Consider the following 15816-nt stretch of genomic DNA (forward strand, 5'->3'; position numbering starts at 1 on the left):
CGAGGTGGGCGGATCGTTTGAGCTCAGGAGTTCGAGACCAGCCTGAGCAAGAGCGAGACCCCACCTCTACTAAAAATAGAAAGAAATTATATGGACAGCTAAAAATATATATAGAAAAAATTAGCCGGGCATGGTGGCGCATGCCTGTAGTCCCAGCTACTCGGGAGGCTGAGACAGGAGGATCGCTTGAGCTCAGGAGTTTGAGGTTGCTGTGAGCTAGGCTGACGCCACGGCACTCACTCTAGCCTGGGCAACAGGGTGAGACTCTGTCTCAAAAAAAAAAAAAAAAAATCAACATAGGCCGGGCGCGGTGGCTCACGCCTAAAATCCTAGCACTCTGGGAGGCCGAGGCGGGTGGATCGCTGGAGAGGAGTTCGAGACCAGCCTGAGCAAGAGCGAGACCCCGTCTCTACTAAAAATAGAAAGAAATTATATGGACAGCTAAAAATATATATAGAAAAAATGAGCCGGGCATGGTGGCGCATGCCTGTAGTCCCAGCTACTTGGGAGGCAGAGGCAGTAGGATCGCTTAAGCCCAGGAGTTTGAGGTTGCTGTGAGCTAGGCTGACGCCACGGCACTCACTCTAGCCCGGGCAACAGAGCAAGACTCTGTCTCAAAAAAAAATAAAAATAAAAATAAAAAAATATATCAACATAAACTCATAATTTTGTTTTAATACATTTCCTAGCTCTATCCACTGAAAGGTCCTATAAGCAAAGATTACCCAGTAGTGGTGAGCTCACCAGATATCCAACTCCACTATACAACTGAACAACAACAAAGATCTCTTCCATATATTCCTATGGAATGACCTCCAGGAAATAAACAATCAGTATGGAAGATCATGTCTGATACACTACCTTTACATAAGAAAAAGGGGTAAATGTGTGCACGTGGGTGTATCTGTATGTGTACTACGGTATGCAGTATAAATATGCGTATGCAGAAATGCATGTATATATATATGCACACACATATATATGCGCACACACCACTCAGAGAGAGATCACACACTTAGAAACACACCAACCAACACCACACGTATATCTGCTTACATTTTCAAAAAGAATCAACACAAGGAAGCAAAATTAATTCTAAAATAAATGACCAGTTTCTTTTTTTTTTTTTATTTCAGCTTATTATGGGGGAATGACCAGTTTCTTAAAGAAAATGCAATTTTAGGCCAGGCACGGTGGCTCACGCCTGTAATCCTAGCACTCTGGGAGGCTGAGGTAGGTGGATCACTCGAGGTCAGGAGTTAGAGACCAGCCTGAGCAAGAGTGAGACCCCCGTCTCTACTAAAAATAGAAAGAAATTATATGGCCAACTAAAAATATATATAGAAAAAATTAGCCAGGCATGGTGGCATATGCCTGTAATCCCAGCTACTCGGGAGGCTGAGGCAGTAGGATCCCTTAAGCCGAGGAGTTTGAGGTTGCTGTGAGCTAGGCTGACACCACGGCACTCACTCTAGCCTGGGAAACAAAGCGAGACTCTGTCTCAGAAAAAAAAAAAAAGAAAGAAAATGCAATTTTAAAAATAGGGAAATTTGTTCTAAATTAACAGATGCTTAAAAGACTATCAATGAAATGTAACGTATATAGACTTTATATGGATACTGATTCAAACAAACCAAATGTAAAAAAGACATTTTGAGACAACTACAGAAAACTGAACATGATCTGAGCATTAGAGAATATAATTATTGTGCATTTTTCTGGGTGTGATATGGTATTGTAGTTATACATTGTTTAAAGTTTAGATCTTCTAATCTAGAATAGAGTTTCCTCTTTTATAAAATAGTATTTATTTATTTAAAGAAATTAGACGATATATCTTATAGAATTGCCCAGGGGTCATTTTTAACATATTCCTTTACTCCTCATATTTCCTGTAAACCGGTAATTAGATCTAGAAGCACGTATAGATCCAAAACCAATTTCTTTAGCAAGAACATTCCACAGGTGGTGCTTTATTCTTCTCACTGGATTACATCAGAAGGCACATATCTGACTGTCCCACTTTTTTAGTGAGTTAAGACACATACTGAAGTACTTACAAATAAAACAATATGAGGTCTGAGATCTGCTATAAAATAATACAGCAAAATAACAACAAAAAAGTATGGAGAGACAGATAAAACAAGAATGGCAGCTTGTTGAGAATGGTTGAAGATAGGTAATGGGTACATGGCAGTTTCAATATAGCCAAAATTTTTTTTTTTTTTTTTTTTGAGACAGTCTTACTCTGTCACCCAGGCTAGAGTGCAGCTGCATCATCATAACTCACTGCAACCTCAAACTCCTGGGCTCAGTCATCCTCCCGTTCCAGCCTTCCAAGTAGCTGGGACTACAGGTGCCACCACGCCTGGCTAATTTTTTCTATGTTTAGTGGAGACGGTATCTCGCTCTTGCTCAGACTGGTCTCGAACTCCTGAGCTCAAGCGATCCTCCTGCCTTGGCCTCCCAGAGTGCTAGGATTGCTAGGATCACAGGCCTGAGCCATCAGGCCCAGCCCAAAATAATTTTTTTTAAAAAATCTGGCTCCTACCTAAATCTCCAAAAGCCTCATCTCTTATTACCCTTTAACATGCACCCTATAATCTGGTCATACTAAACTAAGCAGTAGTTCCTCAAAACGGCAAATGGTTCCTCCACACCTTTGCACATTAGTCCTGTTGCCCAGAATGCTCTTCTCCCTTTTTGGCCTGACAAACACTCATCATTCAAGACTGGACTCAGATGTCACCTCTCTAACCTCCAGTCCCACCCTAAGCTGACTTTCCCTACTAATCCTACTGCCTATCACCCCAATTAGACTATAAATGCCTTCAATGCTGCACTCAATCTGCTCAGCAGTGGCCTAAAGCCCCTGGGGAAGAGTCTCTCAGTAAACATACTGGACCATGTAAGGGTTTTTTTGGCCCAGCTAGTCACACCTACTAAGCAGACAGGTGCAAAGCCAGAATCTCCAGAGCAGAAACCAGAAGGAAAGTTCAGAAGGGAATAGGACACCCTGAGAATATCAAAGGGCGCTCCTTGGCCCTGGCAGAATCCCTATTGTCTGCAAATGCTATCATCAACAGCCCTATGTCTCAACGGGGAACCCTAGGACAGAGAGAGCTTCTCAAACTAAAATGTGCGTATAAATCATTGGAGACCTAGTTTTAGAAGCAGATTCTGGTTCAGTAGGCCTGAGATTCTGCGTGCCAGTGTGATGCTGATACTGCTGGTCTACAGACCATTCTTTAAGCTAGAATTCTCTGGGAGACCTAGAAGTCGGTCCTCTCTCAGGGAACATGCAGCATTAACTCCTGCTTTATTAATCTTCTCTTTTTAAGCTTACACAACTTGTGTCATTAAAAAAAATTAAAGCAAACAAAAAATCAAAACTCTAATTCTTCTGTATCTGTCACATTAAACACATCACTGTCCCACTGTGATAACTATGCCATCTCATTCATCTCAATATCACCAGCCTAGGAAAGATAGGCCCTCAACAAATTCTTGTTAAATGATGCTCTCTACAATAATCTCAACATACAGTCTCCAATTTAATGGCTGTTCGACCTTACAATGGTGCAAAATCATTGTTTTTCACTTTTAGTATAGTATTTTAAAAAATGACATGAATTATTCAACACTTTATTATAAAACAGACTTTGTGCTAGATGATTTTGCCCAACTATAGGCCAATTTAAGTGTTTTGAGCAAGGCTAAGGCAGGCTAAGCTATGATGTTTGGTAGGTTAGGTATACATATTTCTTTTCCATTCACTTCTTAAGATATTTTTGCTTATCATGGTCTGTCTCTCCCTTTTGATTATCAATTTCTTGAAGACAAAGACTCTTCCCTTTGTTCTGTGGCACATAGTCTGGCACACAACGGACACTTGGTAAATGTTTGCTGACTTACACTGCATGACAGAACATATAAATGCACTACATTCAGGTTCCTAGAGAGAACACTGAATAAAAACATATCCTGAATTTGCAATCCTTTTTTTCTAAGGATTTAAAATGCTCAAAGGTACGACTTGTTTTCATAAAAGTTCAGTTATATACACTGACAAGATCAAAAGCTCTGCTTGACAGATAAGAAAATGGCTAAGAAGGTTATATAATATGCTTCTTAACAGACAACCTCATCAACACAGAAAAAACATTCAAGGAACGGTACCTCAGTCTTCCCACATTCATCAGGCGGATCCTGGTGTATGGCCATTTGATACTTGACATATAAAGAAAAGGACTGGCTGAAGGACGACTTGAACTCTGGGTCCTCAAAGGAGACAGGTACTAACCTCACCTTCAGAGCAAGGAAAATACAAGCAAATGCCATTGAAACATCTCTAACTGATGATGTGCTTCTGAAGGTGAGGCTAGAGTAAGATCTCCGCAAATCCACTTCCAAAGCTCAGCATTGGAATTTGTCATAAAAAGAAGAAACCCTGGAATGGGATGGCTGGCACAGAGCCTGAAGTGCTAACTTTATACTAAAACTTATGAAAACATTAAACTCATAAAAGCCAGGACAATTTGTTTTTGCTTGATTTTATTTATTTCTCTATTGTAGTTCCCTGCATACACTACAGTCAATGTTGTTGCTAACTGTTGCCATGGCCACTACCTTTGCTGCCTCTCCTTATATAAGGCGTTTTAAGCTTTTTTTCCTCCCAGATTTTTCTTGAGTCATTTGATTTATAAAATTATAAGTGTATGAGGAGGTCCATTAAAAAATTCTACTATCTCACTTTTCTAGTTCCACTCAGTTGTGCATAGCAGTACATTAAAAAATAATTTAGCTATTATGAACTCTTTCTGCATATGACTTTTAAATATGAATAAAGCACATTAACTGTGTTGGGTAAAGTACACCTACCATAAAAATAAAAAGTTTTTGGCTTTATATTTAAATTAAAATACCATATTTTAATTTAGAGCTCTATTTATTAAATGCATCTAAACATAGTGACTTTAAATAAAAATAATTTTACATGCTACTTTCCAATCTGAAATTACACATGACTGGGCACTTAATATGGCACTAGGTAAAATTTGCACTTTCAGAATGTCCAATAATTCACAGTCCTATCTCTTGGCAAATATGCTGCAAATTGAATATAAATAAAATGCACCACAAATAAACCAAGATTTCACACCACGATATCAAATGGAAGGGAAAGTTCTGTTTGTACAGAAAAATTACACTTGGCCTGCTGACCTGGCTCACAGTTGGTTTATCAGGTGGGTCCTTGTGAATAACCATCTGGTAACGTTTATAGACCTGGTAAGAGTCTTGAAATGTGGCTTTGAACTGAGAACTTGGTGGAGATGATCTCACCAGCCTTACCTTCAGAAGGAGTTAAGAAAACAATGTTCATTAATTCATTCATTCATTCCATGGAATATGCATTACCAGTAACTGTTACCAAAAAAAAAAGAAGCTTCAACACAAATATTAAAGCATAAACATAATATTTTAACATTAAAAAAATCAACCAGTTAGCAAATAAAAGGCTATAACTTGTAGACTCATTAAGAAGGCAGAGGAGGATGCCCTCTAAATTCTAAGCCTCAGCTTTCATGACTGAATTATATCAGCCTGCCTCTATTGTAAATGGGCAGCATACTTCTGGCACTCATGACACAAACACAAGTAAATACTCTTTAATTTTAGTTGTATACAACTCACCATCACTAAGTCAGTCAGAATAAAAATATGAATATATATTTTGCACTCTTTCATTCATCATTGCTAATGCTAAACTTACAACTTTATTTTGTAAGTATAAAAGACAACCCTCACAAAGTATTCCTATTTCATAGCATAGTTAAGAACTATGACTCTTAAGTCAGATCTCCCTTGCTCAACTCTTCTAATGTACCCATCATGGTCAGGAAAAGTAACCACTCTGTGCCTTAGTTTACTCATATGTAAAATGTAGATGAGTTTAAAAGAGTAACTGCACATAGCAATGGCTTTTATTTTAACATTAATTATTTACTAACCAGTTAAAATGTGTTAGCAAAACAGAATAGTGAAACAGAAAATCAAATGCAACACATGAAGGCATAACTGAAACTTTTTGTGTGTGCCATGAGAAGTCTTCCATTAAGAAAGAGCGACACCCAGTGGATAACAAATCTCTTTACACATCCTGGATATCATTACAATAAAAAAGTAAAACGTGTTGCCATGGAACTGTTATGTGAGATGTGCTTGGCTCCCTGTATACACTACTTATGATCAAAAGACTTCATAAAATATTTTATACAGTGGTACAAATCTCTTTACAATTTTTGAAGGAAAAAAGTCAGTATCAAAATCAGAGTAGCCAAGGAGTTATAAAAAGTTAAAATTTATGTCTGATAATATTATCCTAAGGTATAGAATGCATCCAAGTTAAATTTTAGTATCGGTCTTTAGTGATAAGTAATATCTCAGATGACAGTAAGCTACAAATTCAAAGGCTAAACAATTACTAATCAGGTATGAGAAAATCATTATGGTTAATGTTTTAGAACTACCTTACATATGAGAAACCAACTAATACTGAGAAATCTAGATTTGATCTAGAAATGTAAAGCAATTTGGAAAAAAAGAAGGACTTTGGTTCTAGAAGTATTCGTATTACGCCTAAATTGGTTTGGGCATTAATGACAGGGCATTTTAGTAGTAAAATTTGGCACCATTAAGATAATTCCTAACTACTGCCTTACATATGTGACATCATTTGCTGCCTTGGTCAAGATCAGAATATTATAATGGATAAAACAGTAATTTGCCTAGTGTGATTCTCTTTTACTATCTAAATCCAAACTGCCAAAAATAAAATTTTAAAGGAGCATTTTTCTTTTACACTTTAATTACTAAATTTCAAGAGATATAAAATCCAGAGCACTCTGTATAAAATAACATGCTAAAAAATCTTTTTAAAAAAAGATTTCTCTCCAATATAGCAGTTAACTTAGCAAACAAAACAAATGCTACTCCATCTCAATTCTCTTTAATTTCTCATTATTTAATTAGCAAAATGTCAACTGATCAGTATTACCTACAATGAAAATAAATGAGGTACCCATAAAAACCAAAAAATAAAACAAACAACAAAAACAAAACAAAAACCCTCCAAAGTACCTCTAACTTGTGTGATGCATCCTCTGGTAAAGATTCCAAAATTAAATCTTCAAGTGATTTGGGCTGGTTGGATTTAGCCTTTGGTGGGAACAAAGATGGTGGTTGACTCTGAGCCTGGAAGCCCTCGAGTTCTCCAGCTGGGTTTTGCTGCATGAGTTTTAACCTTTTCCTTTCTTTCCGAATTTCCTTTGCTTTTCGACATGGAGGCTTACTCAAATCAGCCCCTTTGCCTAAAAAGAAATTCAAAATATTAGACCAACCACATTCGACTCTAGAAATGTTTTTTCAAGAGTCTCAAAGTGGCCGGGCGCGGTGGCTCACGCCTGTAATCCTAGCACTCTGGGAGGCCGAGGTGGGCGGATCGTTTGAGCTCAGGAGTTCGAGACCAGCCTGAGCAAGAGCGAGACCCCACCTCTACTAAAAATAGAAAGAAATTATATGGACAGCTAAAAATATATATATAGAAAAAATTAGCCGGGCATGGTGGCGCATGCCTGTAGTCCCAGCTACTCGGGAGGCTGAGACAGGAGGATCGCTTGAGCTCAGGAGTTTGAGGTTGCTGTGAGCTAGGCTGATGCCATGGCACTCACTCTAGCCTGGGCAACAGAGTGAGACTCTGTCTCAAAAAAAAAAAAAAAAAAAAAAAAAAAAAAAAAGAGTCTCAAAGATTCCACAGAGTAAGTCCAAACAGTTCCAACAGTTAAGCTAGCTTTGGGGTGTATGTTTCAGAGGATCTTGGTATAAAGTTGTAAGCTGATGTTAAAATTCTACCTTAGAAGCATGAGTTGCCAAAAAAAAAAGTAAATAGTCATGGAAACTTGTTAAGGCAGCTCTTACTGTTGAAAATCTTCTTTTAAAACATTCATCCACTTCTCTGCCTTTATAAGTAGGAAGAACATAATCAAATATCCTCTGCTTCAAGACAATGCTATCTCTGGCCAACATTTCTGAGGGACATTTCTCTGAAAGCACTGCTGACATAGATAAATATTAAATACTTAGGAACCACGTATAAATGAGTACTGATCCCAGAACAAACTCTGGCAGGTTTTTTTAATGAAAAAAAAAAATCTTTGTTAATTGAAGGTGTCTGTGTCTCTCTCCAAATACTGCAGATATTTGGGTCTCATTAGTTCAATGCTAATCAGAATTTTGTTCTAATTAAAAGACCAAACATCAAACTGACAGCCCTTTAAAATATAAAAATTTTAATTATTATAAAGTACAAATTTTTATGAGTAGTCTTTATTTTGGTAAGCCTTTTTCAAAAAATCTATCCTGAGAAAATCCTAAGAGATAAAGGCAAATAATGATGAATACAAACAAAACCTCAAAATAACCTAAAGGTGCCTGCAAAAAAATAAATAAATAAATAAAAATAACCTAAATGCCCAATTATAGAATAATTACACAATTTTTAGAATAGCTAAGCAACAGAATATCATACAGTCATTTTTAATGCTTTGAAATTTTAGAGGATTTCTCACTATAAAATGTTTAAAAATAATTCCAGTTTTGTATAAATACATACATTAAAAATATTTATAAAAATGCCTGGAAAGAAATGACACCATGTTAACAATCATTTTACTTGGATTTAGAGAGAAAAGATTTCCCTTTTCTTTTTTCGCAGTGTTGTCTTTTTTCCAAATTCTCTAATAATGAACATTAGTGTCTTTTTTTTTTAAAAAGCTATTAATGAAATAAAGAAATAAGCTATTTATTCCAAGATCTCAAAACACAGTAGTCACAAATCATATAAAAGTCAGCAAAAAGAAGGTTTATGACTAGCAAATTCAGTTTTTAGAGAGAAGAAAATTAAAGGACTTGCCAGAGATCAAGAACTGATCAAAAGAAACAAATCTGATGAGAAAATAGTGAGTTCACAAATAACTGAAATCATATCACAACTTCACTAATAAGTTTTCTGACTAAAAGTAAAATTTACCTATTTAAAAAAGACTTTAAGTCTAATAACCAGGTAACAATAGACTGATTCTACAATTGATCATTACTCTATTGCCTTATAGAATTATTTTTCGTAGGCCAGAGACTATGTCTTTTCTCAAATTTGTTCTGAAAGACACAACAGTTAAGAGCAGGCACTCTGACACAGGCTGCCCGAGGTCATGAACCAGCTCTGTCAGTTGGCTAGATGACACTGGGCAAGCTTCCCTACCTGCACAAGAAACACAAAAACCAGTCCTACCCATAGAGTTCCTGTGAGGATAAACTGAATGAATGCATGTGTAGCTTCTAAAAAAGTATCTACCTTTCAGTTAGGGTTACCTATAATTATTAGCTATTATTTGCATCACCAACACCTAAAATGTTTTACCTACAGTAATAGGAAAAGAAAACCCTGCATTTTCTATAGTCACTGAAAATTACATGCCCTAACCAAAGTTTTAAAATTAATGAATTTAAAAAATATAGATAATGAACTGAGAAACACAAATTTTCTGTAATTTTATAAAAGACTACCTATGTCATCTTTACACTAATTAATTCACTGGACTAAGCAATCCTTATCATGTTTTTCTCTACATACTACCACAATACCACATTACTAACTACAATGGACAAGAAATATTTAGGGGATACAGATCTCCCAGATCAATAAATACCTTCAGTAGAATGGACGTTTAGATCCATGAGTTCATAATGATACCAAAAAATAAAAATAAAAAAAAAACACCTAACTGGTCACTGCTAGAAGAGGCTTTTTTTTTTGAGACAGAGTCTCACTCTGTTGCCCGGGCTAGAGTGCCGTGGTGTCAGCCTAGCTCACACATATAGACCCATTTAATGTTGGATACATTTTTTAAGCCTAATTCTTTTATAAGCGAGAATATAAAAAAAAAAAAATCTTACCTTATTAAAGGCAAAGTTAAACATCAAAATCTGGACATTTTAAAATTAAAATTTATTATAATTATATAAAGAAATATAAACTGAAGAATTTTACAATGTCTGTGTCTTGGACATAATACCTACAATTTATGTTGTCTCACTGCCAAAAATAAAAATGTTTATCACAATACCTTTCCACTGACAAAAAATTTGTTTCTTAAACCTCTAAGGCTGTAAGGTAGTAAGGAGAAATGCAACTCTTTTAAAATGTCTGTATTTGGAGATAATAAGGCTATTATTTTAGGCTTTTTAAGTAGTTTTAAAAAGACATGATTTGGCCACCTAAATCCAGATAATAATAAGTTGTATGAACCAGTGTTCTATTTTACAGATTTCATAAGTAATTCATCTTTTTGGGTGACAGAAGGGCCCAGGGTTTATAATGACTCAAGCAAAGAGAAAAGCAGTTAATATGACATCAGACTTTCACTACCTGGCTTAGGAACTGTATGAACTTTAACCAAATGTGATGGTTCACCAGAGCCCAACTTCTGTTCTACATCCTGTGACTGAATTAATTCACTAGATTCATCTTTCTTGGAGTTTTTTCCTTTCATGTCTTCACTCTCAAAGCTCTCTTTGAGGTCATCACTAAGCGTTTTGAGATCACACCGTATATCCAATTTATTTATTAAGGCAAAGTCACCCGCAACAGCATCATCCATTGTAGAATCCATGGGCTCATCTACAAATCAGAAGAAATGAAAGTCCATCAGTCAGGTTATTTGACACAATTAATATAAATGCAGGAATACAATGCCCTATTACCCATGGTGGCAGGGACTCCTGTATGTCCATCAAATCCATTTTCCCATCTTCTAAAGCAAGAGAGCTGAACTTAAGTCTGTGGCACCCTGGCAGTGGAATGCCCTGCCAGGCCCTTTGCAAGTGGTGACCAAGCTCCCACCACTGGAATATAATACAACTGATATGTCTAATTTTGCCTTACTTGTTTTAAAGGACATTTTTGACCCTAGACTTCCACACTTTCCCCCCACCAATAGCTAGATTAGTAAAAAGCAGAGTAACCTAGGAAATCACATGTTGAAGACAGTCCCAGAATGTCTAGGGGGAGCAGAGCGCAGGCTGACCTGGAACACCCAGACTGGACTGTTACATGAGGAAAGAAACAAACTTCTATCATTTTTTTTGGTCATTGTATTTTGGTGTCTCTTTGTCACAACTGTTTAGTCCTTTCTAAAGGAATGAATTAATGAGCTAAGACTGGGCAGGGAGATTCCCAGGATTAGGCATTTCCTATGGCAGTAGTGAAAAAGAACTCTAAGAATGGGTGGCATTCCCAATTCTTATGCTCACTTATGTGTAGTTACTCTTACAGGAAAACAAAAAACCAAAGAAGCAAAAACACCAAAAAAACCCAGAAAAAGCAAAGTATCTGCAACTAAAGTTAGTTAAATACCAGCCAGGCATGGTGGCTCACACCTATAATCCCAGCACTTTAGGAGGCTGAGGTGGGAAGATCACTTGAGGCCCGGAGTTCAAGACCATCCTGGGCAACATAATGAGACCTCATCTCTACAAAAAAAAAATTTAAAAATTAGCTGGTATGGTGGTATGCACCTGTAGTCCCAGCTACACAGGAGGCTGAGGAGGGAGGATCACTTGAGCCCAGAGGTTCGAGGCTGCAGTGAGCTACGATCACACCACTGCACTCCAGCCTGGATGACAATGCAAGATCCTGTCTCTAAAACAAATTAATAATAAAGTTAACTAAATGCTACTAATTATCTTTTAGGAAAATCACTCACAATTCAAAATTTATCAGCCAAATAAGAAAGAAAATTTCAGACAGTATAATTTACTGAAGTAAAGGCTTACTCAAACACAGAAAACCTCATCTTTACTCAGCATTAGAAGCAACCATGCCATCTCGTATAAGCTACATGTATGCATCTGTTTCTCTAAATGCCACTTTCATAAGGATATTACTAAAATCAAGTAAGATGAGCTATCAAAGCACTTTGAAAACTGACATTTCAATAAACTCTGGGAAATCACAACATCTTTAAAATGATCCTCAATTTTCTTCCCAAGATAGACTCTCCTGGTATATATTTGCTATATCCTTGATTTGGGGGCCAGAGGTAACAGTAAGAGCAGTGCCAATGGTAGTCATCGTCATGGTAGCAGAAGTACATGATTGTAGTAATGACTCCCTCCCCTACCTAACTCAAGACAACTGAAAGTGGGACCCTTGGAAAGAGACATCCATTTAAAGTAAAATTCATGACCCCATCTCATCTTACCCTCACAATTTCCTTTGGAGATTTCCCCTTTAGCCAGAAATTTCAACATTTTTTTCAAAACCTTCTTGTGAGATTTTGAAGGCTGAAAATGTAAAGGTCGGCACCTAGGAAAGCAAAATAAATATTTAAAAAGTGAATTCAAACTTGAAATAAAATCACCTCTGGATAGTTACCTATATAATGAGGCAAATCTTCTGCCTGAGATTACTGGCTAAAGATGGGGTTTAATTAGCCTCCTCTAATCCCACCCCAAATCACACTAACTCTACAGTTAAGAGATTAAAAAAGAAGAAAAGGACATGAACTACTAGAAAAAAGAGAAGGGGAGAAGTGCTAGAAGTTGCAAAACAGATGCGTAACTGGCAAACTGACTTAACAGACCAAAGAAAAAGTTGAATCCTAAGCTAACAGTGGGAAAAACCAAAAAGATATCCAACTTTCTCTACATTACCCCTAAAAAGTCTTAGGGATTGGTGATACCTGATACCTTTGGAAATATGCGTAAAGCTGGGTTGAAAAGTAAGAGAATTCCTTGTACGACTGTTTTCAAAGCAGTTAACATAGATGCCAGATCCCCTCTCCCACCCGCAGACTCCCTACTCAACCCAGCAGAAAACTGCAAACTTTCAGGAAAGAATAAAAAATAGAGCCTCTTACATGAGGGATAAGAGGCATGGTTGAAAACAATGGTACTGTCCCACAAACAGGAAGCTTAAATCAAAGTGTACATATGGAATGCTGAGATCCCCAACCCAGCCCCAGAACACACCAGCAGGCTATATTTTCTCTCCAGAATGTGATCAGACCTAGAAATACTAACATCCGAGATTCCCCAGAACAGCCCCGCCAGAGCATCCACAGTAAACAAGACCCACTGGGCACACAGAATTCCCAGTGGAACACTGGAAAGTAGGAATCAGCAGAGGCTTGAGGAGGGCCTCTACTAGAAAGACAGGTACCAAAAAACTGGAGAAATGGAAGACTATGGAAGAGAATCCTTAAATAAAAAACAAATCCTCAGAGAAATCGTATTTCTCTTAAGCTATTACAACCATAAAATAATAGGATGTTATAAAAAAAGAGAGAAAGTCTATGAGAGAGAGAAAGTCTAAGAACAAAAAGACCTTCAGATATAAAAATATGATAGAAGAAATTAAAAAACTAAGGAAAAAACTTGGAAAATAAAGTTGAGGAAATAATCTCTCAGAAGATTCTACAAAAAAGAGATGAAAAACTGAAGAGAAAAGAAAAAGTTAAGAGGACCAGTGTAAAAGGTCCAGTATCTAAATAAAGGCATTAAAGAAGAAAACAAAGAAAATGGAGAAGATGAAAACAAAATTCAAGAAAATGTGCCTGAACTGAAGGAAATGATGGCAGGAGCTCTCAGATAAGAAGGGCGCCTCAAGTCCACATGCAATGGATAAAAACAGACACACAGCCAAACATACTATGAAACAGAAGAAAACTGAGAACAAAAAAGCTGCCAAAGATAAAGAACAAGTTTTGGACAAAAGTACAAGAATAGGAATAACACTGCACTTCTCAGCAGTAATAGGACAACAATGAAGCAAAGGCTTCAAAATTCTAAAGGGAAATTATTGTCATCCTACACTTCTGTACTCAGCCAAACCATAAATCTAAGCAGTGAATTAAAACATTTTTAGACATGCAAAATCTCAAAAAAAGTTTACCCCTCCTGCACTTTTTCTCAGGAAGCTATTAGAAGATGTGCTTCACTAAAACAAGGGAATGATCCAAGGAAAAAAGGGATCCAACTCAATAGCTAAAGAGAATCCCCCAAATGACAGTAAAGAGAATAGCAGGATGACGGTGATGCTTCAGGTGTGGAGGGTAACCTGTCCAGATCACAGCAGGTCAGAAGGGTCCACAAAAGACTTCCAAGACGATCAAAGTGATAAAGTACTCAATGCATCTAAACATTCTAAGAAGAAACTTACATGAATGGGAGAACATTTCAAAATAAATTGGTAATAGTTATATAGAAGACTATGATAATCAGTAACTCCAGAGAACAAAAACGTGTGCAGGAAGGGAAAAGTAATCATAGTATCCCATATGGCTCAGTTGTGAAGCATATTTACACAGTCATAATGAACTGAATACATTTATCCAAAATCATAACACTTCTAAATGGGAAGTTGGGGGTGAGGACAAAAGGAGCTTCAATATGGCAGGGGAACAGAGATGAAAGAAAACTGAATCCTAATCTTTCACAGAGAGAATTCCAGAAATAAGGGAGAAAACTAAAAGAAAAAAATCAAATATTACAATTATATAAGCATGTTACTTAAAGACAGGACGATGAAAAACCAAAACAATCAGTTAGAACATTGAAAGGTGACTGCCACTGGGAAACGGGAAACAGAAAACAGAAAAGGGGAGTTCAGGGACTGCTATTGTCCAAAATAAGCTTTATGGAACTATTTGACACTGTAAATTATGAGCATGTATAATTCTGATAAGAAAAAAAAATTCATAACCAGAGAAGTTCATCCTCATTTATGCTCACAGACCAGACAGTCCCCAACTTCTGCCTAACAAGAAGCTAAGTTGTAGGCTATGACCTCTTTTCCTGTATATAAATTCTCACTGTAACTACTGTAGTACACGAAGTAAAATAACCAGAAGAGTAAACCTGGAAAATCATTCCATAAGATGAAGATATAGAATGAAATTGTGTAAAGAGTAACAATTCAGAAAACTATGATTCCATGTTAAATGCAAAAATCACATTTTATAACTACGTTGTTTTGCAATGTTAATTGAATCCCTTTTTATCAAGGCAGTATACCTAAAACAGTGCTTTGCATATAACAGGCACCAAATATATTTTGAATGCTTTATTTCTTCCTTAACCAACTGAAATCAGCCTTTTATGATCATAAAGATTCTCAGGGTTCAACCCAATCAACTTAAAACTTAAGAACAGAATCCTGTCCATAATCCAATTGCTATTTGAAGGAAAATGACTTCTGCCTTAGAAAATGTCTTCTCTTCATAACCACAAAAGCTGAAAGAGGACAACACAGGCTACTGGGTCATTCTATCCTTCGTGTAACAAGATGATGTCAGCAAACCAGACACTCATCTTTTCTCCTTGTCATCTGCCAATCTGATGTCCAGTTAGGTAAGAGAAAGGCTCTTATTCAGGGATCAGTGGACCTCTGGAAGTCTGTGATCATCCTAAAATTAACATGCAAAGTGCTAGGTATTTGTGCCTATATGCCTTTGGCAGGGTGGAGAGGGGCAGAGAGAGGGTATAGCTTCCTTCACATTCTGAAAATGGTCTGCAACAAGACCAACCAAGGGAGACAGCTGTGCAGACCAGACAAAAAGGTAACAGATACGACTGGGTCTGACTTTCTTATCTAGAGTACATATACACATTAAAACTGGAAACAAATACATACTTCAAAATGTTAATGTACTTTCCACATTTTCTATCAAAAAAAAAAAAAAAAGAAAGATGAAGAAA

At 36.8% G+C, this 15816-nt stretch overlaps 1 protein-coding gene across 4 annotated transcripts in view; it reads right to left on the minus strand.

The window, feature by feature from the left end:
• Positions 1-15816, minus strand: part of ATE1 (arginyltransferase 1) — a 114521-nt gene that overhangs the window by 93327 nt on the left and 5378 nt on the right. For 2 of the 4 annotated variants that reach the window (XM_069460085.1, XM_069460084.1), the window contains exons 4-7: positions 12321-12424; positions 10487-10738; positions 7141-7370; positions 4180-4308 (exon numbers count right to left, since the gene is read on the minus strand). In XM_069460085.1, coding sequence (XP_069316186.1) covers positions 4180-4308; positions 7141-7370; positions 10487-10738; positions 12321-12424 — 715 coding nt within the window. Of the gene's footprint in view, positions 1-4179; positions 4309-5223; positions 5353-7140; positions 7371-10486; positions 10739-12320; positions 12425-15816 lie in introns of all 4 variants that reach the window. The other 2 variants (XM_069460082.1, XM_069460083.1) reach the window with 2 other exon arrangements.

Source organism: Eulemur rufifrons, chromosome 28 (assembly GCF_041146395.1).
Source record: "Eulemur rufifrons isolate Redbay chromosome 28, OSU_ERuf_1, whole genome shotgun sequence".
Taxonomy (NCBI): Eukaryota; Metazoa; Chordata; class Mammalia; order Primates; family Lemuridae; genus Eulemur; species Eulemur rufifrons.